Source organism: Callorhinus ursinus, unplaced genomic scaffold (genome assembly GCF_003265705.2).
Source record: "Callorhinus ursinus isolate GAN/ISIS: 27379988/994484 unplaced genomic scaffold, GSC_fseal_2.0 scaffold8, whole genome shotgun sequence".
Lineage (NCBI taxonomy): Eukaryota > Metazoa > Chordata > Mammalia > Carnivora > Otariidae > Callorhinus > Callorhinus ursinus.
This window is the reverse complement of record NW_027397070.1, coordinates 70,943,851-70,968,417: the sequence shown is the minus strand read 5'-3', so window position 1 is coordinate 70,968,417 and position 24,567 is coordinate 70,943,851. Positions and strand designations below refer to the sequence as shown.

Here is a 24,567-nt window from a genome sequence, read left to right as displayed (position 1 = left end):
ATGTGGAGGATGTATGTAATGACATCAGAGGTTTCCGACAAACGCCCCAATGACCTCATTATGGAGATCCTAATTTTTCTGGTTATAAATGACAATGCATAAATGAACCCTTTGGTTGTTGATATTTTTAACAGGTGGTTTTCTAGCATTGCTTTAATTTCTGTGTCCTTTCCACGCACTTCTCAGAGCCCCAGGCCAGCAGTATGTTGCTGGTAGCTCAGAGTCGAGTGGGGCATCCCCAACTACATTCCCACGGGCACTCGCCAGCAGGAGGCTTGCTGGTGTTTTATGGGATGTACTTTTTCTGGCTTGATTCAATATCAATGACTTGTACCTTTTCTAACACAGTCTATTATTTCATTGTGTTTTTCCTCGTCTCTGGACAACCACAAAGTTTTAACACAAATGAAATTAATTTCATACATCTCTAGGCAATTCAAGCCACTATGACTAATCTCTGATGTTAAAATGGGAGGAAAGGCATTCTCAAAGACGCTGTGACTCTGAGCTCTTGGAAATAATTTTTTATCTTCCAGATAATTTAAGGAAACGCACCTAAGTAAAAGCACAGCAAAGGCATTTTGGAGGCATGTTAGTGATTCTTCCATGGGTGTGTGAGATACACGTGGGAATCAGTGTACAGACACACACCACGAGGAAGCTAACGTGCAGGGAAGATCTATAGGAATCACACACTAACAGGTACCTGTGTAGATAACAAACGAGAAGCGACATCTAATGAAGCCCCTTACAGAACAGCAAAGGTTTGCATGCTTGTTTGAGGCGTGTCTGGATCACTATGGTGAGATAAAGTGCAGTGTGTGTGTCACTAGAAAATCCAAAACAAAACAGATTGGCTTCACTTCACTTCAGGAAGTGAAACTTTACACATAACTACTCTTGAACAATATGAAATCTTAAATAATAATAAAAACAGCTAATTTTTTAAAAACACAGGCTTTAAGGCTTACTTCACCAACAGTGAATCAAAGACACATAAGAGAGGCAGTGGGCTTGCTTTCCAGGGAAAAGCAGGGAAGAAACAGCCGCCTGGGTCTTTCTCAAGTCTTCACTTAAGCAAGAGAAACAGGTCGTCTGTTTGACAAAAGTCAGGGCTTTTACTCAAACAGCTCACTGAGGAAGTCTGGAAGGAGAACACAGACATGCTCCTCTACCCTTTGATCCAGCCACAGTCTTAAGCTTCTTACCTGTAAATGAAGTATTTTGGATTCATTATTTCGGAGCATTTCCTTTTGTCTCTCAATTTCAATTTCAAAGCTACATATCTGATTGTGCAGACTTTGTATGCTCTTGTTTTTCTCTACACTTTCATTCTGTAGCAAGGAAACCTGAAAAAGAAATTCTTCAATTAAGCACACAAAAAGTGGTTTTATTAATTCATCACAATTATAATGATAGTACTTACATTTTCACAATATAGGCCTTCTACTAGCTCAGTGGAAGAAGTTCCAGGGGGAAAAAAATCCCTTCATACAGGAAATGGAAGTCCTGGTAACTTAACAGGAAATCCTACACATTGCCTCCCAGTAATTAACTAAGATGGGGCAAAGTATTTCCGAATGAATGGGACACACTTTCTAAAGTTTTTGCTGAAAAGCAATAAACCTCTTACCAGAGTGGCCTTCAAACTTGACTAGGAAACACATTCTCACATCTCACCCCACGTGTACAGATGTGTGTGTGTGTGTGTGTGTGTGTGTGTGTGTGTGTACCTAAGAAACAGGGATCGCAAAACCATCCTTGCCCTAGTCATTTCCATGTGTCCTGGTACTTTCTCTTTTATTCTAATTTACTCTAAAAAGTACTAGTTGCAACCCACTAAATTACTTCACTTCCACCAGTGGGCCACATCCCGCACTTTGAAAAGCTCTCCCAACACAAGGGGAAAGCACAGTAAGAATAAAACAGCTACGTATGTGCCTCACTTACTCCTTAAGGCTGACAACTAGCCCTGCAACAGAGACATGGAGCTGCAGAGTCTGTGTGCCCGGCCTGTGGCCTGAGAACACCTTCCACAAAACTCAACATATTCACCTGCAATGCCATGCCAGCCCCAGGAAGGGCCTGCTGGGGGAGGGGTGCAGTTCTAAGCTCACCGCTGACCTTTTCAAAATATCTTTCTGAAAACTAGCTCCCAAGAACGCATTTACACTGGTCTTAAAAGCCCTCAGGTGAGGAGTCCGAGGGCAAGTCTGACAAGGCTGCCTTCTCACAAAACTTCTCCATGGGGTACTCTGGCCCTTGGAAAGGCCCCTCCACCAACAGATGTGTCTGTGTGGGGGCACGGCTGCCGCCCCCGAAGACAGCAGGCTCCATGAGGGACACTGTGACACCTCCACTCAGATGTGTCCCGAATACTAGCCAACACCTGACCTGACAGCCCAAGGGCGCCCCAGGACAGACCTGGGTGGGTAAGGCACGGATTCCTGATGTCCCTGCAAAGAACCACCTGCCTTAAGACAGGCAACCAAGCAGCGCCTTTGGATACAGTGTTTCATTTTAGAACAAATGCATATTTACTGAGGAACCTACAACGTCTCAGGGGCAAAAGAACACTTCACTTTCCTAGGATTTTACTCAGGCCAGCGGACCTTCCTCTCTAAAATACACTCTCATGCCCCCGGACTCCTACAAGTGACGCAGACGAGCCATGTGCCCGTCCTGCAAGCAGGTCAGCCTTTTCCAAAGTTATGGCTCACTCATTCCCATCTCTCAAGCTGGACATGATTCCCAGACTCTTTAGTCTCACACCCAAAAAAAGAAAAAAGACTGCATGCATGCCAACCCTTTTGATAAAGAATCTCAGTAGTATCTCCAAAAACAATGGCAATTTTTTTCTATAACAGAACAAGCAACCTGAGGATGAGCAGAAGCATCTCACATTAATGAACACACATCATGCCATATTAAACTCTTAATTTATTAATTTAGGGACCGCCCTAATTTAAATTTTTATTTATTTATTTATTTATTTATTTATTTATTTTAATGAAAGACTCCACCTCCCAAGCGCCTGCAGATCCCAGCTTTCACTCGTCTATCAGGTAGACATGACATGCATGGGAAAAATCCACCTGGCAGGGGTGTTTCCAAGAAAACAGCAGAACATCCCCACGGCAGATGAAAGGAGTCCCCCTGTCCTTTCCTGAGACCCTCCTCAGTGAGAACAACATTTACTCCAGCCTATTTTGGTGGGGCACTCCTTATTTCCCTGTAAGCTTCCCTAATACAGAAGATGGGTGTTTTTAAGTCCATGTTTTACAAAATAGTTTTTCCTTAATTTGACATGAATGTGATGGATCAGAGTTTTTGAACCAACTCAAACATTCTATTTTCCACTACACATGAACAAAATAACCTAAGAGATTCCAACTGAGTAATTCTATAATGAGAAATAAATTCCCATTTTAAAAAAGATGAGTATCTCCATTCTTTGTCTAGCCTTTGCCTCTGGGCCCAGGGAAGAGACAGGCACCTTCACGTGAACACACACAACATTGCACAGCCCAGGCTCGGCTGACCTGAACGCCTAGGCAGGGGTCCATTCTGCTGGGCAGAGTCAGGAAGAGACCAAGAGGGCAAAGATTTCAAATCTGTCAGCTGCAATGCATGGCGATGCATCCTGCCCTTGCAGGTGCTCGGCGTGGCCAGTGATGGTTCCAACACGTGAGGTGTTTGCAGGGTGAGAAACCGCTATGGGCTGTGCACAGGCAGCCACCGTGCTGGGTCCCGGCATTTCCACGGACACAAACCACTCACGTGGAGCGGAGCACGCATGATGAAGCGGGGTGGGGAGAAGAACACAACCGAGGGATCACGCTCTGCACGCGTTCGTGGGGGCTCGGCTCTGGGAGCAGACTTGGCAAAGGCGCCTTCTATGACTGTCCCGCTGGACAGCCACACCCCTCAGAACCGCAAACTGTTAGCTAACCAGTACAGCTGGAACAGAACCAATGCATTTTAAACAAAAGAAAGAACCTTTTTCGTAAGTGAGAAGCAGAGTGCCGATGAGAGACAGAGAGGCCTGGCGTCTATGCCTATAATTTTTTAAAAAGCAGAAACAGAACACATTCTTCAAGCAGAGGGGAAAAAAGACTTACATAAACCATCATTAACTCAGAGTGACTACTGTGTGTTCATGGGGAAGTCACAATGACTCTTCTCACACACATTTTATGTCCCCGTTGAAGAGGACCCCCCTCTGCCGTACTTGTGTGTGTACGTGTGACAAGTCAACCGTTCTGTCGCTTCTCGTCTTCAGCATAAACATTTATATTAAAAAACTACTTTATGTCAGTTCATATTTTTGATTAAGAATTTCAGACTTTTTCAAATACATTCACATTTTAAATTGGTTGGATTTCATACTGGGAACAAGGCATTCAAATCTCTACAAACCTTTAGAAAATAAACATCAATTCCACCGGTTTCTCTAATTCATCTCGGTACCTTCCTACTGCAAATTTCCTAAAATGTTTCCTGAATATTGAAATAAGTTTTTATTTTTGTATAGAAACCACAATGAGAGATCCTGTTACAGTTTCTTCTCTATCAGTTCTTGGAGGTCTTCATGTTTTTCTCATGAATAGAGGGCCCTGCCCAGGTGAACACCGCGGACCAAGAACTCGGACCAAGAACTCCCCCGGGGAAGAAGTATTACATGGGAAAGGTGTCTGCTAAGGAGCCCACAGCCCCCACAACTGAGGCCTCTTGAAAAGAAGCCCAGCTGGAGAACAGGGGCTCTCTGCATCAAACTTCCACAAAGTGTCTGGTGAGGAAGTCAACAGTAACACCGGGGTGGGGTTGGGGGGGCTATGTTGCTCAGAAAAGACAAAGAATGGTGAAGCATTTATAACCCTCATCACCTTCCAGATTGGGTGTTGGCAGACTTTTTCTGTAAAGAGCCAGAGAGTAAACATTTTGGGCTGTGAGGTCTGTACAGTTTCTGTCTCACTCCTAAACTCTGTAAAAGCAGCCATGGACAACAGGGAAATGAATGAGCATGGCTGCATTCCAATAAAACTTTATTTACAAAAAGATGAGGCTGATGGGAAGAGAAAGGGGGGTTTAGCAGTCTGAGAATCCCCATTCTAGGTCAATGCTAAGGTAACCACAATGTGATTTAAAAAAAAAAAAAAAGGCACTGCATGCTTGCTTGGCAATTAACAAACAAAGAACACACACACACACACACAAATGCCTTCATTTAGGAGCTCAAGGTCATGTGAAAAGAAATTTACTTTTTTGACATTCTCTTGATACTGTTTCTTTTATCCAAAACCATTAGTAACTATAAAAAAGATTTTCTTCTTTAAATAATTTGAATAAATGATTAAAAGCCAACAAAAGCGGGAAGCAGTCTGGCGTACCTTTTTCTCTAGAGAGTTACTCCACTCTTTCAGTAAGTTGACATGCTGCACCGCGGAGCTGGCCTCATGGGCCTTAATCTGCTGGTTTGTCCCCTGCGAGAACAGAGATGCAGTGCATTAAGCTGACCTCACTCCATCACAGAGTGCAGCAAGACTAACACATGACCTAAACCCAGCACTAAACACGAAGAGGGGAGCCCTATTCCTGTACAGCTATTGGGCGGTCTCCAAGCCTTCGAAGGGCCATGCTCAGCAACCCCCCACTCTACCGAGGGCAGGTGGGGAGGCAGGCAAGGAGAGCAGACATCCTGTAATTCTACAGCAATCTCAAGTTCGTCATGCTCGTTGCTCCTCAAGCTTCGTACCAAGAGCCTTTTCATCTGCATTTCGTATTTGTAAGATCAAGAAATTAAATCTGAGACCTCTCATTTTTGTTCCTTTATAACTTTTTGCATTAAAAATACAAATGGGAAATGTTTAGGCACCTGCAGTTACAGCTAGACAGTGCTACAATAATCTAGTGAACGAACATGTAATCAAAGTGGGATTCTAAATAATTTTCTGGAGTATTAACTTATTAGGGAAATACACTGTATTAGAAAACGTATTGCTCCTCACTGTTGTAAGTATACTTGGAAAGTTACATACAAAACATAAACAATCTACAGAGTACATAAGATGGAGACCATTTTAGAGTCAGTAATAAGCACATGAAATAGTACTTCATATAGTTAAGGAAATAATCGGTATGAAAATATAATTTGTTTTGATACTAGAAAATTAAGAAGCCACAGAAAGCATTTTAATGATCTCCAAAACATATACTCTGTACATAGAATATTCATATATATATGTTGATATAAGTATTGCTATATATAAACATATATATATATATATACATACACAGAATGAATGGTACTACATACGACATAACAGTGGCGAGCGCTCCATCTCGTTAAGAGACAGAGACAAAGGGAGGGCTACAGTCATTCTTATTCTTGGGGTTCTTTACTTTCTAAGAAAATACTGAGATGCCAGTATCTCTGTACTGATTTCATAATAATATATTGATAATACACAAAATTAAATATAAAATACTTTAGTTGTAATATATACTGCGCTCTGATTAGTTTTAAGATTGAGATATACGTTTCAATGAAACTCAGTTCAAATTCACTAGCAATCTCAGACGTGTTAAAAAACCAAAAACCCCCAGAAACGGGATTCTCGCAGCACGAGTGTGGCGGTGGAGGAGCCCTCTCCACACGGCTGTTCTGGGAGGGTGGCACAGATCCTAGGAGATGCGTTTCCTCCTGGCCGTGTACTGATGCGCACACCGCCCCAACGTGTCTGGTTTGAGACCCACTCATAGTCAAGCAGCGGCTCAAGTCCCACAACCTCTGGAAACCCCCCGACCGTCAGTCCTCTTTGTCCCACGTCCTAAGACGGAGTTGTTCTGCTAACACCCTGACTTCCTTCTCAGCACAGGTGTCCCCCTGAAGTCTCACAACACCACAGGCATGGAGAGCAAGCACCCACGTCGGCTGCACGGGGCTTTCACCACCCATGCAGCATGGTGACTCGGTTCCAAGACAAAGACTACAAGTCCAGAACCTGCATGTTAAGAGGTTAAGATAGTAACTTTCTCTCATGGCAGAATGTCAGTGACTGGGAAGGACAAATGTTGGATACTGACCTGAAAAACGCAGCCATAGCGCTTAAAACTACAGGTGCTGGGGGCATTGACACACTCTGACAAGTGTGCACTCAACTGCAACGGGAAAGAGACGTGAGTTGTGGCACAAGCGTCTGCATGAAAATGTTCAAACATATTAAGGGCACAGAGAGCATCTGGTTTGTATTGTCACGAAGGGGGCTTATCAGCTACAGGTGTGTACATACCATCTGCTTCCTAGACTTAGATGCAGTAAATATACACTACTGTCACGTGTATACACATATATACGCCAATATACAGAAATACGGTTACTGTAACATTTCTTAAACCTGCAGTTTCTTTAGAACAAATTGTTCAAAATGTAACATGCCATCTGCAGTGCCAGAATTTAAAAAAGGAAAAAAACGTAAACTGAAATGAACATTTAAAGACTATAAACAAAAATTGCATGAAACACAAAAAAGAGAAAGCATTCAGGATGTAACTGGGTCACACACCTAATATACAGTACACAAAAATAAATATATTTTTGAAGCAAGCTTACACGATGTACCATTACTCTCAGTACTCAAGATAACGAGATGAGTTTTTCCTTCTTCTGAAAAGACTTTTTTTCCCCCTCTGAGTGCCCATAAATTCATGTAACTTCTCACAGATCGCTAAGGTCATTCTAACAACATGAATCTTAATATTGTCACCTCTAATTGGTAAAAGAAAATTAAAGGAGATTGGGAGAGGATAACTCTTCATACAAGGAAAAACCCCTTTGTTCAGCTCAAATGTTGGCAAATCATCAAATAAAAACCACTTATGATGCCCCCTCAAGAGAAAAGGGAATTGAAATGTCTACATTTTAAAGACACAGTGCTATTCATTAGGCTAATACAGTTTAAGGACAGCTTCTTCTTTTATTGAAGAAATTCTCATCAGGAAACTCTGGGGATAGATCTTCTTTATAGAGAACAATTAGACCCTGAATTAGGAAAGGGGGTGTCTGAGCGCACTGCAGAGCTGGCCCTGGGTTTTTCTGTGTGCACACAGGCTTCCAGAGGCTCCTGGGCCCGTCCTCTGTCACCAGGACAAAGAGTCCTTGAGTCCTTCTCCTTTAGGTCAGTATTTAGGACAGGGAGGAGTGTGGGTCTGTGGCAAAAGCTGCAGAGAAGGGCCAATGTCATGGGGAGCCTATGGGCCAATCTCTGCGGAAGGTCTCTGAGCCGGGGCAGAGTCATGGTGGTTACAGATCTAGCAGCTTAGCACACTTGATGTTCCTCTGAACCCAGCCAGGAAGCTCTGGCCTGCACCTGGAGGAAAGCGCCCAAAAGGTAGATCACAGGTGACTGACAGAGAGACGAAGCATGAGACTGTGTGTAGTAACATCAGCTTCAAAGTTTTAAGATCTACTCTTTCAGTGCCAGCGCTATAATCGTGAACCTATCCAGCCAACGCTTCTGGTATTAAAGTCAGGGACACAGGGGTCTGGTATCATTTTCAGTGGGGCACTATAAATTCAGGGTCACACTTTCTTTTTTTTTTTAAGATTTTATTTATTTATTTGACAGAGAGAGACAGCGAGAGCAGGAACACAAGCAGGGGGAGTGGGAGAGGGAGAAGCAGGCTTCCCGCTGAGCAGGGAGCCTGATGTGGGACTCGATCCCAGGACCCTGGGATCATGACCTGAGCCGAAGGCAGACGCTTAACGACTGAGCCACCCAGGCGCCCCACACTTTCTCTTAAACTGGCTCATTATCATTTCTCTCAGAGCCTTTATCATCATTTCTCACAGGAGCTTTGGAATAGAGGCAAGAATAATTTATAGACCAATAGCATTGTTCACCAGAAACCCAAGATAAATGCAGGTTTAAAGATTTTTAAAAGAAAAATAACTTGGAGGCAAATGGAGTTAGCATCTGTCCCTAATTCAGGTAGCCCTGAGTGAAAATTCTGGAAAGCGTATAAAACCCTGGTAATCACTTCAACACTGCAGACGCTTCATCCATTCGCGTTAGCAGAGGGACTTCCTAGTAGCGGAAATCTATATGCATCTCCCTGCCACTCCCAGAGGCACATTCCAGGCCTAGGGACCATGGCCACCCGACAAGACCCTGCCCTGGCCTAGCAGAGTCACCTTCCTGGGAGGACACACTCTGGGTGAGAGTGGTTCTGGGGGGTCCTCTCTGTACCCCGTGCTCCTGGCTCCAGGCCCACATAGGTCCTCTTGCTCAGAGGGGATGTGAGAAGACACTGACCCTCACACCTCCTCAATACCCAGTGGTAAAATTCCAGGCTGTTGAAAAAGGCTGAGGTGAGCAGCCTCCTCAGATCAGAGCACCCGGGCCTGAGGGACCTGCCAGGGGACCAGGGGGCACAGGAGCCCCAGATGCTCCCAAAACAGCAACCAAAGGGGCTCCAGATCAGGACCAGATGCCAAAACATTTAAGAATCCTTGGAATTTTTCCAACTGGATATGTCCTGATCAAATTAAGTTAATGTAAAATCTACCTGCCTTAAAAAAAAGTATGCCCAAGGGCAGTGTGAGACACATGACCTCTGGGGGAGGCTACACAAGGCCCTTCTCACTGGCCCCTGAAATGTGGGAGCCACCTACGGGCCCACCTGCTCCGCAGCACCAACCCTGCCCAGCATATGTGGCCAAACGGGGTCTGGAGTGTCTGTAAAGTCATTTATTTTGAGATAATCTTACAGTAACTCCTATTTTACAGATTTAAAAATAGTTTTTTAGAACCTAAAAAGTTATTACTTTTGCTTGCACTTTTGTAAAGTAATTCCATTTTCTCAGTTCCTAACAATATTTTGCTCTGAATTTAACCACTCTGTAGCGTTTATTTGCTTGCTTCTGAAATTTCTGATGCCCCAAAATGGCATGAGGTTCTCTGTTGCCTTTCTACCGTACGCATCACTATCGTGATCTACGAAACCTTCAACTTCAGCTACTGGGGAAGGATGGAGTCTCTGGCATGCTAGTCTCGAAGATGTCACCAACTCCTCAACAGGCCTGGCCATGCCCCTTACCTCACTCCTCAGAAGGGTCTGGACACTGCACTTATGGGGGCAAGACACCACCACACAGGGACACTCAGTGTCTTCGTGTTTCTGGAGGAAAAAAAGAAAGCATCATCAACTTTGAGACATACAACCCGCCTCCCTTCAGACCCCATCGGTATCTCCACTGTCACCATGAAGACCCAAAGGACACTCTGCTCACTGGCCCAGTTTTCTTGAGTTCTGACACATTTGGAGGAGTCCTCATGCTCAGTTTGAGAGCCAAAAAAGGTAAGGTGTTTCAGGAGATCTACCCAAATCTGACAGGTGAGGCCATCTGTGGGAGCACAGTGGTGTGGTGGGAGCCTGGAGATGGTGCCCCCACAGCAGCCTCTACCAGACAGCACCCGTTTGTGCGGGTGGGCACAGGCAGACTTGGCCCTTGCGGCCACTCACACTGCAGCCCAGGGTCCAGACTTTGTTTGCTGGAGAGAAGGGTGGTTTTCTTTTGGCCTCTCAGGTTGGGGTCTGTAAATGATGCTTCTCCGACGCCTGCAAACAGCATGAGCCGCTGGGTATTTAAATCACTTCCCTGGAATTTTACTAGATTATCTATAACGCATGGAAAATATGGACAAATTTTGATTTAGCCCTTCCTTGGATGGTATGAATTTCAACTCTGCAGAGGCTGGATGACAACTATTCAACCCATGCCACAGGCACCTGCTGGGCATCCGTTCAGTAGCAAAGTTACGGCAAGAGCTGCCCACCAGGACATCAAACCCAAGAGGCCTGGAGAGCACCGCCAGACACATGACAAAGGGCCACTCGAGAGAGACTAACGTAGGCAGAACGAGAGCTGTAACTGCAGGCCACACAACACAACCTGCGGGACAGGCCCCTGGAGGCCGCAGCACCAAGCAGGAAGGAATCTTGCTGTTTTCCTCGTTACCCTCGATACTTCTGATTCTCATCTGGTTTTTCAGATTAGGGCCTCCACAGTTAGGCTGGGATGCTGAACGATGGGGGTGGGGGAGAGCGGGAGGCATAGCCGAGAGCCTCAGTCCAACTAGGCAGGCACAGTGCGGACCAAGGGCAACGGGGGCCCAAGTGAGGCGCCAGGCACCGCACTCTCTTCAGCGTGCTTTCAAGTCTGGTGTCTCTCTGAGCGCGCTGGCGTATGGTCTGTAGTGCAGAGATGGCTCTGCTCCTGGGCTCGGGCCTCAGAGGCCCGCAGAGGCCCCAGAGGGCAAGTCCAGGACTGCTCAGAGCTCAATAGAAAGCACCTGACTGGACTGAGCCTGACCAGCTGGCCTCCCACAAGAGGCACCACATGGGGCGGTGGGGCTGGCTTTCTACTCTGCCTGGCTGTGCTCGGATCCCTGAGAGTTCCCAGGTGCCAAGTCAAGGCTTTGTCTTTCAGTGGAAAACCCCGGACAAATGGCTCCACCTCCCTGCCTCATCTAGAAGTGGGAGGAGTATCTGTGCTTCCCTCATAGACGGGCTGTGAGGACCCGATCAGTCATGGGCCTGGAGAGGTAACATGGTGAACGTTCCACGGATGCCAGGCCTCCTCCCTGCACCTCCATTCCCCAGGTCCGGCGTGTACCGGGTGCTGCGGCTGGCCCGATGAAGACAGCGCGCACACAGGTAAGCACCTCTGAGGCAAGCAGAGACCAGGAGGAAACACGGGGCAGGGGCTCTGGGAAGGGAGCTCTGAGGAGGACTGGGCAGTGGGTGGGGGCAGTGTTCTAGGAGGGTGGGGCAGGAGACGGTGTGACAGAGGCTGGGGCCAGACCCATCAGTATCCTCCAACGTCTGTCTCTGCAGATCTGTGCAAACATACCAGAAAATGAATTTCTAGAAGTAGGCTTTGTTGGGTATCAAAGGGTACAGGTATTTTAAATGGATTTTGATAGATATTGTCAAACTGCTCTCCAATAACCCTACACAAACACACTCCCATCATCACAGGAACACAGGCTTATACCCTTGTCAATTCCATCAGACTTTTCAATCTCTGACGTGACAGGTGGAAAAGGCAGTGTGATTTGCAATTATTTAATAATGTGTGGGAAGGTATATTTTGATATTTATTAATCATTTATAGTTCCTGTGACTTGCCTTTTGACAGCTTTTGCCCACAGTAGTGGGCTGAATAGTGACACCCAAAATTCATGTCTCTCTAGAACCTTAGAATATGACCTTATTTGGAAATCAGATCTTTGCAGATGTAATCAGTGAAGATGAGGCCCTGGTGGATTAGGATTAGGGTGGGCCCTGGATCCAACCATGGGTGCCCTTATGAGAGGAGAGGACATGCCCCAGAAGAAGGTGTCTGAGCAGGGAGGCAGAGAGCTGCCAGCCAAGGAATGCCAAGGACCACAGCCTCTAGGAGCTGGAAGGGGCAGGGAAGGGGTCTTTCCTGGAGCCCTCAGAGGAAGCGCTGGCAAGACCTTGGGTTTGGATTTCTCGACTCCAGAACTGTGAGAGACTATACTTCTGTTGTTCTAAGCCACCAGCTTTATGGTACTTTGTTAGAGCAGCCCCAGGAAAACAACATGACCACTTAAACGGATAACCTATTGATACGTAAGAATTCTCTCCATACTAATAAGTTAGTCCTGTCTACCAAATTAAATGTAACTCTGATAGGCACAGAATAGATATAACCATATGGTGGGCACCCACCAAGGACAAGAACATAACTGAGGGCTTCCCATTTACTGTGTGTCCTCCACCTTCCCCCAGGGAGGAACCCCTAACCCGAAAATCAGAATTTTGTGTTTCTACTTCCTTTGCTTAAAAAAGTTACATTACACATAAATGTGGGCCAGACAAAATACTGTTTTGATTGCTTTTGAATTTTATTAAAATGGAACTCTACCCTAAGAGTCTTCTGAGACCCGGCTGAGTATCGTGTTTCTCAGGCTAACGCTCGCGTCGTGTATAGCTGGGGGTCCTCAGTCCTAAAATTTTCCTGCCACGTCCGTCACATGCAGTCTGCTGGGTCCACCACAACTGACATGTCCCCGCCCCAGCTGATGGACGTGTGGGGTTGTTCCCAGACAAAACCCTCTTAGAGGGCTACTGTACTACTGACTGTTTTGTTTTTGCTTTTTTTTTTTTTTTTTTTTTTAGAGATTTTATTTATTTATTTGGTAGAGAGAGACACAGCGAGAGAGAGCAGCTCGGTTATGCTGGGCCCTGTCTCCTGGTGTGTATGTGTGACAGTTTCTCTCACACAGCTAGGAGAGGGACTGCTAATTAGCCAAGTACAGGAATGTTCAACCTAATAAAACATCGCCCAACTGCCTTCCACGGTGGCTGCACCTATACGATATATTCCCATTAAAAGATACACATTTTTCCAGAAAAGGAGATCTCTAGAATTCTGACTTTGCACAAGTTAACAGAACTGTTTAGAGATCACATCTGACAGTTTCTAGACTGGATGTGACAAACGGGATTCTCTCCTAGCACTTTAAATTATGCTGATCTACAGATTAAGAAAAAACTTGAAAACAGCAATGTAACATCAATAGCATGGTTTAAACGTAGGAAAGGAACTTTCATACGAGCGGCGACGGGCCAGGGCCTCGATGCTTTCTCAATCGGGATCTCATCAACACCCGGTGTACTTGATGCCCTTCATAAAACACAGGAAATATGGGGATGTCAGGGTGACCTGGGCTGGAGAAGTGACTCTGAGATGCCTGCTCTTTCTAAAAATAAGCCCACAGCAGGACAGGATGAGACTAAGCGCGCTCCTAGCTGACAGGAGGAGACCTGGAGCCCCAGCCCAGGCCCGACACGACAAGAGCCCTCCCAGCGTGTAGCTGCCCTGCTGCGGTCCAGGAGGGGGTCGCCACGGTGACCTGGGGCAGGTGAGCCCTTACCTTGTTACTTTAAAACCAGTCTCTTTTCAGCCTAGTCGGAGTTCAGAGTCAGTTACTTATATAGTGTCTAGCTGACACACTGTACAATTCTTTCTCGAATAAAGTTAATTCCTGGATTCTATTCTGCAAGTAAAGATAACTGGTTTTTGCAAGAAGCAAAGTATAACTTTGATAGCAACACACCAACATTGTAAGGGCTGCAATACTGCTAAGTATAGGTCTCATTCGCCTGAACTGAGTTACTGAAGGAACAATTCAATTAGGCCAAACACTATTCCTATTTTCTACAGTTCTTAAAAGCCCTTAATAACTGGAAATGTCTACAGAAATCATACAGGAAAAAGACTTCACAAGAGAAGAAAATCACAGGCACAGGAAAGTTGTACAAAGGAAGGTAAACATGTAGATTATGAAGTAGAGTACATTTCATTTCATTTCATACAGAAAAACAAAAACTTCCCTAAATTTTGGTCAATAAATGCTCTAGAATATCCACCAGGAACCACCTGGGCCCCCACAACCTGGCTGCAAAACTCTGGTCCTCTCCCATCTTGGTCCCATCAGTCACGGTCCTGCCGAGTCCAGAGGTCATCCCCAGCAGCTCCCAGCTTCTCAGCAATGTCTGCCCCTCCTGCCCACCCCCCCAGCTCTCTCTGCCTCCGGGGCACCACTCTGCTGACCTTTCCATACTGGCCATTCCTTTGCTAGTTGACCTCCCCTCTTAGCAGTCCGTAAGCATTCATGAGCCCCAGGCCTCTGTCCCCAAGCCTCCAGGGACCACCTAATTAAGATGTACCAGTAGCCCAGACCACTGCCCTATTCTCCCCTCCAGCCTGCTATGCTCCACCGAGCCCCACCTCAACAGAACACTCGGGTTCATCCAGATGCTCTAGTTACAGACATCATCCTTAACACATGCTCCATATTCAAGCCATGAACCCAAACCATTGCCTCTACCTTCCCAATGTACCCCAGTGGACCTCCCTCCTCCCTCCTGCACAGACCAACACTGCCTCGCCTCCACGTTTTCCTCTTACCCTACGTCTACTCGTCACACCTGCCAGAGTGCTGCACCTGATGGGGAACTCCGACGTCACCCCCTTGCTCAAGGCTGCCCAGTGCCTGCCTGCCCCCTCCCTGTCCCCTGCTACCCATCGCCTCTGCACCAGGCATGGGAGCCACGCTGGCCTCTCACAGCTCCTGAAATCCACCTGCCAAGTCAGTTCCATCTCAGAGCCTGTGCACCCCTTGCTGCTGCCTCTGCTCGGGGCACTCTCCCCACACTGCCTGCCTGACTGCCTTGGAGAGGCCAGCCCTGATCACCCCTTTGCCCATGATGCTACTGCATTTTTCTTCATAGTACAAATCACTACCACACATTATGTTTGGCTATTAATTACCTCTTCCCACTAGAAGGTGAGTGTCACCACTGAACCCCCAGCTCCCAGCACAATGCCCAGCACAGAGTAGGTACTCAGTGAGTATTCGTGCAAGAAATGGACAAATATTAGAGGGCTACTGTACTACTGACTGTTTTGTTTTTGCTTTTTTTTTTTTTAGAGATTTTATTTATTTATTTGGTAGAGAGAGACACAGCGAGAGAGGAAACACAAGCAGGGGGAGTGAGGGAGGGAGAAGCAGGCTTCCTGCCAAGCAGGGAGCCCGATGCGGGGCTCGATCCCAGGACCCTGGGATCATGACCTGAGCCGAAGGCAGACGCTTAACGACTGAGCCACCCAGGCACCCCTACTACTGATTGTTTTTAAAGTCTGTCCTCCACTCCCAACATTTCTCTCTAATTTACAGATAAGGGATCTGATTTCTAACACATGCACAATACAGAACTGTGCCAAAATAATCAAGGTGTGAAAAATGTGAAATTCTCATCTCTCTCCCAAGACAGACAGCTGCACTTCGATGCTGCAGGATGAATTACTCTGTTGAAGTGATGATTATGTCCCAGAGCTGCTTAAAAGATGAAGCAATCCAATAAGATTTTGAGGACATTCCCTGGGACAAGAGAAAAATTCTACCTTTTTTTGATAATTAGTCCTCATTTTTTTTTTTTTGGCATCCCAAATGAAAGTCAATCAAGGCAATGGGAAAATGTTAATTATACAAATCAAAATGGGCAAAACAAATAAAGCTTAACTCTGAATTAAAGCCAGATGAAAACTGCCATTTCCTCCTCTCTTTTTTCTTTATTCCTGTTAGAACAGTGCTTTAAATCTGTGACAAATTACACTTGGACGGAGCTGCAGGTAGGTTGGGGGGTGGAGGCAGCGCACCTGCAGCGTGATCATCGGGACCTGACTTTTGCAGTGGCTGCACGTGGCCTCCCGGTACTTGCAGGCCTTTTCCACATGGTCACGCAGGTCTCTTCGCAACACTTTTTCTTTGCAGTCAGCACGGACGCACAAAAGCTCTTCAAACTGGCAATCGTTCTTTAAATGCACCTATAAAACAAACACTTCAAGGTTCTTAATTGGCAAAGAAATTCAACCTGAAATACTGGATTCTAAGCCTCCAGAAATGTTTCTGCCTGCTGCCAGCCCCATTTTTCACAGAGAAGAGTGACAAATGTATCGAGAAACAATGAATTTTGTATTCTATTTAGTGATTACCCGAACTATACTGCTTTTGAAGGGGTAAGCCAACTCTTCTTCCTGGGTAAATGAATGGTTAACTGCTAAGGACTTTGTTTTATTCCAGTTCGAGTATCTTTCCAGGATAAAATAAGATGCTAATAAAAAAAAAAATTATGTGGAATTTCATGGTTAAAAAAAAAAGAAAGAGAAGGTTTTAACAAGCCTTCCAAAATTAAAAACCAGTTCAGATTTCTTTCCATTCTAAATAGGGTGGGGGTGTTTAAAAACCAGTTGGCAATTCTGCCAATGATGTCATAAAAATAACATTTTGTACCTCAGTGGCTTGGACTGCTATTATGTTTGGTTGTGTTTTGAAAATCAACGTAACCATGGTCTTAGGGTACCACATCATACTGATCAGGGAGTTCTATTTCTTTCTTTCTTTCTTTCTTTCTTTCTTTTTAAAGATTTATTTATTTGACAGAGCGCGAGCAAGTGTGTGCGAGTTGGGGGAGGGGCAGAGGGAGAGGGAGAAAGAGAATCTCAAGCAAACTCCCTGCTGAGCACGGAGCCAACAAGGGGGGGGCGGTTTCCATCTCACCACCCTGAGACCATGACCTGAGCCGAAACCAAGATGCTAAAGCAACTGAGCCCCCCAGGGCCCCAAGATGTTCTATTTCTTAATGTGAGCATGGAGCACGGACCCCTAGGGCTTACCAGCAGGTGTCCCAGTGCCAACTGCTCTGTGCAGCCTCCACCTTCATTCCTGCAGTAGATCTGAAGAGCGAGGATCTCTCTCTTGCAGCAATTATCCTTAAACACCTGAAATGGGAAGATAGTTATTTCAGAGGATTAATATTTCTTAATCTCCACATGCTGCTACTTCAGAGAAGGCAAAACCACTTTAAAAAAGTCACAAGAGCATCTCTTAAGTGGACCTCAGAAAGCATTAAGGACCAACTTAATTTCTAATTTCTAGAATAGAATGAAGGAGATGTCCCCACTAAGAGTCACAATTTAAATAATACAATCTTAACTACCGTCTTTTATTAGATAAGCCAAATGAAAACAAGTTATACCAAATAATTAAAGATCACTTTGGAGCATGCAAATACTCTGAATAGAGTAACTCTGACATAATCTCAAGGTGTGGATGCACCAGGGCCAGGTTCATATTTGGACTCTGGAGCCTTCCAGGAGCCAGCTCTGTGGGGGTGTCCATGGGTGGAACACTCCTACCAAGGGACAAGGGCAGAACCCCCTATCATTCAATGCCTCTTTAGGTCGCTTGCTAAAGAAACAGCAAGACTACTGTAAAAGATCATATCTTGCAGATGGTTTGTAAAACATTTTAGTTCTTTCTTCTAAGGTTTGGTCCCTCATACCTCATTTTTCACCAAAAAGGAGGCAGTATTAGCCTGCTACCAAAAAAAAAAAAAAACCCTCTTTTTTTTTTTTTTAAAGATTTTATTTTTATTTATTCATTTGACAGAGAGAGACACAGCGAGAGAGGGAACACAAGCAGGGGGAGTGGGAGAGGGAGAAGCAGGCTTCGCACCGAGCGGGGAGCCCAATGTAGGGCTCAATCCCAGGACCTCAGGATCATGACCTGAGCTGAAGGCAGACGCTAACAACTGAGCCACCCAGGAACCCCCCCCAAAAAACCCTCTTTTTAATAAATCTTGCAATGACTGAAGTTAATCCAATAATGAAAATCTTTCCGTTTGGGGGGCACCTGGATGGCTCAGTCCGTTAAGTGTCTGCCTGTGACTCAGGTCATGATCCCAGGGTTCTGGGATCGAGCCCCGCATCGGGCTCCCTGCTCAGCGGGAAGCCTGCTTCTCCCTCTCCCACTCCCCCTGCTTGTGTTCCCTCTCTCGCTGTGTCTCTCTCTCCGTCAAATAAACAAATAAAATCTTTTTCAAAAAACTTTTTTTTTTTTTAAAGATTTTATTTATTTATTTGTGAGAGAGAGAATGAGAGATAGACAGCACGAGAAGGAAGAGGGTCGGAGGGAGAAGCAGACTCCCTGCTGAGCAGGGAGCCCGATGTGGGACTCGATCCTGGGACTCCAGGATCATGACCTGAGCCGAAGGCAGTCGCTTAACCAACTGAGCCACCCAGGCGCCCCTTTCAAAAAAATTTTTAAAAAATTAAAAAAAAAAGAAAATGTTTCCCTTTGAAAATGAAAACACTTCTTTCTTTAATTGTATTTTTCCCTTAGAAAACAAGCAGGTTCATTCCTTCTAGCAAGAGTCTAGACTGTCTTCATCTTCAGGCGTTTCTAAGAAACTCCTATATGTTAACACTCTGTAAGAAAAAAACAGGACCTTAATATGCCTTTCTCAACTCCACAGGCAAAGAAATAGAATCAACAGCTGTTAAGAGTTAAAAATAATTTGGAGTCAAATCTAATCCTTCATAAACATGACCTTTTTAAAAACACACTAAAGTCACCAAACAGGTATTTTTAGCAGGTAGGAAATAAGCTTCCTTTTTGTGGCATTAAGTTTCTTAAAGTCATTTGAGTTTAACTTTACGGATACAAAACAAAGATTGGCAATGTCAAAATAGTGAAAGTACAGCATTTGAGAGCCGAGATGATTTACTGCAACTTTCCCATTGTATAGAGGAGGAGCCTGAGGCCCCACAGTGACCTGCAGAGGGCAGATCTCAGTCTCCAAGCCCCATTTTCCCATGAGGAGGATCCAAGGCATTTGTCAGTGTCATTCATGATGCTCCAACAAAACTAGTAATTCTTCTTCAGTTACTAATGCCATTGAAAAATAGGGATAATAATTCTGAACAATGAGACAGACAAGGTCCGGTGTTTGAACCTCTACCTCGATCACATGGGTCGGACACACGTTAACAAGCTAGTGGCCATGCTAGTGGCCATGCTAAGATAAGGGGTAGTTGGGTGACTTGTTTTCCTAGAAACAACCCCTTCCCTTCGATGCAGTGCAGCCTGCAGCAGCAGGTAAACGCTGAGGAAGACAAGGGATGTGGTCATGGTGCCAGTTCCGTCTCTAAGCTGCCCAGAGGAGTTACACCAGGCGCCCTTGTTCTGGCTGCGGAGGAGCCCCTACTGCCTGGATTCTCAAATCCTCGTACTCACCTGGGCGGCCCTGACCACAAACCTAATCTGCAAAGTGCTCTGGACACAAAACCCCAGAGCAGGAATTTTATCGTATAATTTAATGACCTACATTTAAAAAATTGTTAGGTTCATCAATCAAAATATTGGTACCACACATTTTTTATTGGTATTTTAAGTACTTTAAGAATGAGTCATTTCAAACTAAAAGCATGCCTAGCGGGCTTTGGCAATGTATAGATGACCAGAGGCACCCCGGGCGGTGGGGGGGATCAGAGCCCCAGGAGGGAAGCTGGTGGGCGGCCCCCCAGAGGCCCTCTGAGAGTCTGCACTGACAGCTTTCACTGGCACACGTAATCACGAGGCAGGGGGAGGGTGGAAATCCCACATCCGTCTAGTGACTGGGAGGTGGTGCACAGGGGCAGGCAGAGAGCAAATCCTGCTGAACTCCTGAGACCAGCAGAGTCCCAGCTGTCTGGTGGAAAGGCCTGAGAGGACGGCCTGCGTCTCCACACTTCACCCCCACGCACCTTCCGGGGTCTCCGGAGGTGGTGCCACTACCGGCACAGGCAAGGACACAGGTGGGTGAAGTACCTGGCCAAGGTCACCTAGCTGGGCAGCTGTCCTGCCTCGACACTGCAGCACCCACAGTCAAGCCCCAACACGCAATCCAAGCATGCCCAGAGCACTGGGTGCAAACCATGGGCGAAGTATGGCCAAAGCCTTTGACAAGGTTGTTTATTAAAATCCCAAGAATACCTTATCTTTAATGATGCCTTCTTGACACGCAGTACATTTTGGGCTTGAGGAGCTGAGGGGAAAACACACCATGAAGACATTAGATAGAGTGGAAGTCCTATTCTCACTTGAACCAGTATGGTCAACCCACTGTGCGAAGCTCATGGCAGCAACCAGAGCCCCAGGATGCCACAGCGAACCGGGTTCACATATGAAGCCACAGGAGCAAAGGGCTCAATTTTTTAATGGTAATTTTTCATAAGGAAGTTTTTAAGCAGCACAGCTTAGATCAGTCCCACTTGGAAAGCCCCTTTCAATTAAAAGTGAAATTTTATTTCAGAAACCAAAACTAGCTCTCTGTGGAAAAGCTCTATGGTGTGAGCGTCCATAGCTTATTAGGAGGGCCTACAAATGGTCTTGCTTTATAAAAACAGTCAGTACTTACTCCATAAGCTATTTTCCTTCACAATATACTGAAAAGCCAATGCAATTGCACAGTTAACAGGAGAATTTAACACTGACCTTGTCTAAGGAAACCACTCGTCCACTATTCATTCTTGTCCCCAAACGCAGGACAAGAGCCCCTGCTCTCAAGCTGCCCTTTTTTGGACTTGATTCTAACCCCACATCTTGTGCCTGGAAACCATCTCCTAGAGATTAAAAACAAAACGAAGTTTGAGCCCTCTCTACTTCCATGGCCCCTGCCCTAGACAGCCAAGGGCTCCCGGAGTCCAGGACAGGGAGTGTCAGTGGAGGCTTCGGGAAGGAGGATGCAGGGTTGGACATGTATACGCCGGAGCCCTGGGCACAGTGGGGAGGCTCCAAAAGCCTGGGAAGCTGGGCAGGAGAACTGGGGGTTGATGGGAGACAAAATTAATGTGTTTTTAAATAAAAGCTTTCATTTAAACTATACTAATATGAAGCCTGTGCTAAACTGCTTTAATCATACGAATCTTTTTACATCCTTAGACCCTAGGGCTGAGTAGCATCTGAGTGGGATCCCCTGACACCTGCAAAAACATGGAAGAGGAGAGCCAGGGGCAGAAAAAGGAGCGAAACCAGAAGAGGAACAGCCCTCTGGATCCCTAGCTCTAGGGCCCACCCCCCACCCCCAGCCCCACAGCCAGCAGTCCTACCCTGGCCCAGTGCTCTGTCCGGGTTTGCATGGTAAGAAAAACCAGGTGCTCTGAGTCTGCTCTGCTATCACTAAGCTTGACTCAAGAGTCATTTTAGCCACAAAGCAGGGGAAGCTGAGCTCACTGTTTGGGATAAGTGGGTTAAGACCACAGCCAGAAGTACCCAGGGGGAGGATGACAAGGAGGAAGGCTGTCTGCAGTGTGGTTATTAAGGGCCGTGCCCTCAGCGGTGAATCAGGAGAAGTGGGCAGCCTTCCCAGGCCCCCGTGCCCTGACCTTGGGGAGCAAGTCTGAGAGCATCCTGCAATAACCCCCAGTGCCCAGCTCCATGCCCAGAAAATACCTGGGGGATGAACCAAGATGCTCTCTTGGACACTGTTGTTTGTGCTGTCAAACTCCAGCCTGCCTCCCGGACTCCCTCTGTGATTCTAAACTGGCAGCGATACTTAGCTGACAAGGGCTTCCAAAGGCTTGGTGCATGCTTTGCTGACTGCTGGGTAAGCACAAAAACACTAGATTCCTACCCAGGCTGGGACATACTCAGTCCTCCCTGCTGGCCCTGTCCTCCTCAGCCTCTGCCCCCCAAGAGCACCTGCACTTTCAGGGCTCCTTTGTCACTTGCTAATGGGCGTGTCTCTCCAATGAACCGGAAGCCTCTAGAGCAACACGGACAGGGGACACCGGGGCCCAGGGCCAGAGTGGCGAGCACCATTGGGAAGTGGCAGGTGCAGGAGTGACTTTCGGGAGGTGCTTGGTGGGGAGGAGACAGAAATCTGTGGGATGGGGCTGGGCAGTCCAGGCTGCGAGTCACAGATGCCCTGGAAAATTCAGGCATGAGGTTCTACTGAGTCTCCCTAAATGATTCACAGGCGAGGCTCTGAGAACCTTGAGTTTCTTCAGAGCTTTTACCCTTCCGAACGTACTGTTTGGAGAAGTGATGGCGCGGGCGGGAGAGAGACTGGGGAAGCGCCGGGCTGCGGGGCCTACCTCAGCAAGGCAGCCATGCAGGTCTCGCAGAACCGGTGTCCGCACTCCGTCTGCTTCGGGTTACACAGCACCAGACGGCACTCCTCACACTTGTACTTGTCCTCCACGGCTTTCACAAACCTCTCTTGGTAGCCTCCTTGTTCAGGGACGAAGACGGACGTCCCAGCGCCGCGGTCCGGGTGCAGCTTTAGCGGTGGGTTAGTCTGCAGGGTGCCGGGGGAGTCCATCTTTTTACTTGGCTCCATTTTAGGAAAGAGAAAATCTGTGGGGGAGAAAGTAACAGTAATGAGTAAAATGCTATCACGCCCTCCTGTGCAAGGAGAAGCAGCACAGGTTTGGGGACGGAAAAGTACCTGAGAGCTGTGGGTTTTTTTCAGTTTAAGTAACACTCAAGAACCCTCCTGACTTTAATGCGTGATGGGAACAAGACAGGAGCAAATGTGCATCTTTCCTTTCGACGTTAGCCAAACATGACTGTTAACATTACTGTGCAAAAAACCTCTAAAAGGTACTGGTTGTGTCATTAAGGTTTTTTGAAATACAGGTAATACTTGACGGTAACTTAAAAATTCTATGCATCATTTTGAAATTTTGGCCAAAGCAACAGTCGTTCTCAGCCAGTTTTATTTCTTGGTTCTCCTCACTGCCGATGGCAGTCCCGTGACGTGCCTCAGGGGTGGCCTACCACACGGTGATGCCATCGCTGTGGAGCCTATGCCCAGAACAGCGTCATTCACTCCAACCACAGCAGGCACTGTTGGATGGTGTCTGCAGACTCCTCAGGAGACTTTTGCCCCCACACAGACCCCACGAGTGTGCCCACAAGGCTCCAGTCTGGGCACGCTGTGACTGTCACCCGCTTTCTGCCCAGGCGGCCGGCCTGGCCCCACCTCGCCTCACCACGACCCCATGCCGTGCACCACAGAGCCTAAGGGTGCACCCACTGCGGAGCTATAGGCACTCTCGCGCCGGGGATGGAGCTGGCGGAGGGCACACCACAACTGAATGACTGAACGGGTCTCCTGTCCATATGGGCAGGCTGTCCTACCTCACATGGTGACAAGTGCACAGATGCCTGGTTCCCACCTGCAAGTTCCCATCAACAGGCAAAATGAGCAGCTCCTAGACACAAGCCACAGAGATCTCAGCCTGTGCAGGCCTCCAGCTGAAGTGCATGGCAGCACATCTGGTGAACCTGCAGAGGAATGTCTTGCAAAGCTCACCAGGTCTCTCAAAACTACACTGTGTTCTTGCTCAATCCATCTATTTCTGCTAATTACAAAAATAAGGGCCAAATCCCTTCTACTCACAAGGCCGCGGGCGTCTGTGCCTCATCCCCCTCCCTTCTCTCATCAGTGCAAGGCTGCCCGGAGTTGGTGTGGGGGCCTGGCACGTCTGCTGGAACGGGAGGCAGACCCTCACCCCAGGCCACGGCCTGCTGGGTGCAGAGCCGACTCTCTAGAGCCTTATTCCTCGCACTGCCTTGTTCTGCCTCTTTATGAGGCTGAAAGAATGAACGTTTCACGACTAGGGCTGTACAAAACGCCAGCAGCCTAACATCTGAAAAATAAATGAACTGGTGTTCTAGCCACACTCAGGCTGGTTTTAATAAAATAGGACATCACTGTGGCAAAGAGTGGGAGCCTCCTGTGAAATCCATTTATGAAAACAAAAAACTTTCAAAATGACCTCAAAAGGCCAGCAGCCCTTTGCTCACCAATTTGTTGACCAGAATCCTGTTCATTAAGATGCTAAGCGGGAAGGTGCCTGGTGCTTACTTTGCCTGTCAGAGAAAACGGGTGACCAGGAGCCGAGCTGCTGCCAAGTAGCCATGTCAACTCTGGCAATGTGTGACCCTCTCCCACTCTCCATGTCAGGCCCTTGCTTCTGCAGATGCTCTGGGATCCCCCACCCCCGAGAATGTACCTCCCCACCTTCTCAAGGAGGCTCACCCGGGCCAACCCCACTCACCTGACCCCCTTTGCCCTGCTGTGCTTTTTCCATGGCACTTCCCACCCTCTAACTCTGCATGCTTCTTGTGAATTGTCTCTCTT

At 46.8% G+C, this 24,567-nt stretch overlaps 1 protein-coding gene across 5 annotated transcripts in view; it reads right to left on the bottom strand.

The window, feature by feature from the left end:
• The window catches only part of TRAF3 (TNF receptor associated factor 3), a 111,022-nt gene that overhangs the window by 10,618 nt on the left and 75,837 nt on the right, over window positions 1–24,567 (bottom strand). For 3 of the 5 annotated variants that reach the window (XM_025869318.2, XM_025869322.2, XM_025869320.2), the window contains exons 3-10: window positions 22,514–22,775; window positions 20,412–20,463; window positions 17,273–17,377; window positions 16,256–16,423; window positions 10,099–10,179; window positions 7,087–7,161; window positions 5,391–5,483; window positions 1,209–1,349 (exon numbers count right to left, since the gene is read on the bottom strand). In XM_025869318.2, coding sequence (XP_025725103.1) covers window positions 1,209–1,349; window positions 5,391–5,483; window positions 7,087–7,161; window positions 10,099–10,179; window positions 16,256–16,423; window positions 17,273–17,377; window positions 20,412–20,463; window positions 22,514–22,758 — 960 coding nt within the window. In that variant the 5' untranslated portion in view covers window positions 22,759–22,775. The remainder of the gene's footprint in view (window positions 1–1,208; window positions 1,350–5,390; window positions 5,484–7,086; window positions 7,162–10,098; window positions 10,180–16,255; window positions 16,424–17,272; window positions 17,378–20,411; window positions 20,464–22,513; window positions 22,776–24,567) is intronic. The other 2 variants (XM_025869323.2, XM_025869324.2) reach the window with 2 other exon arrangements.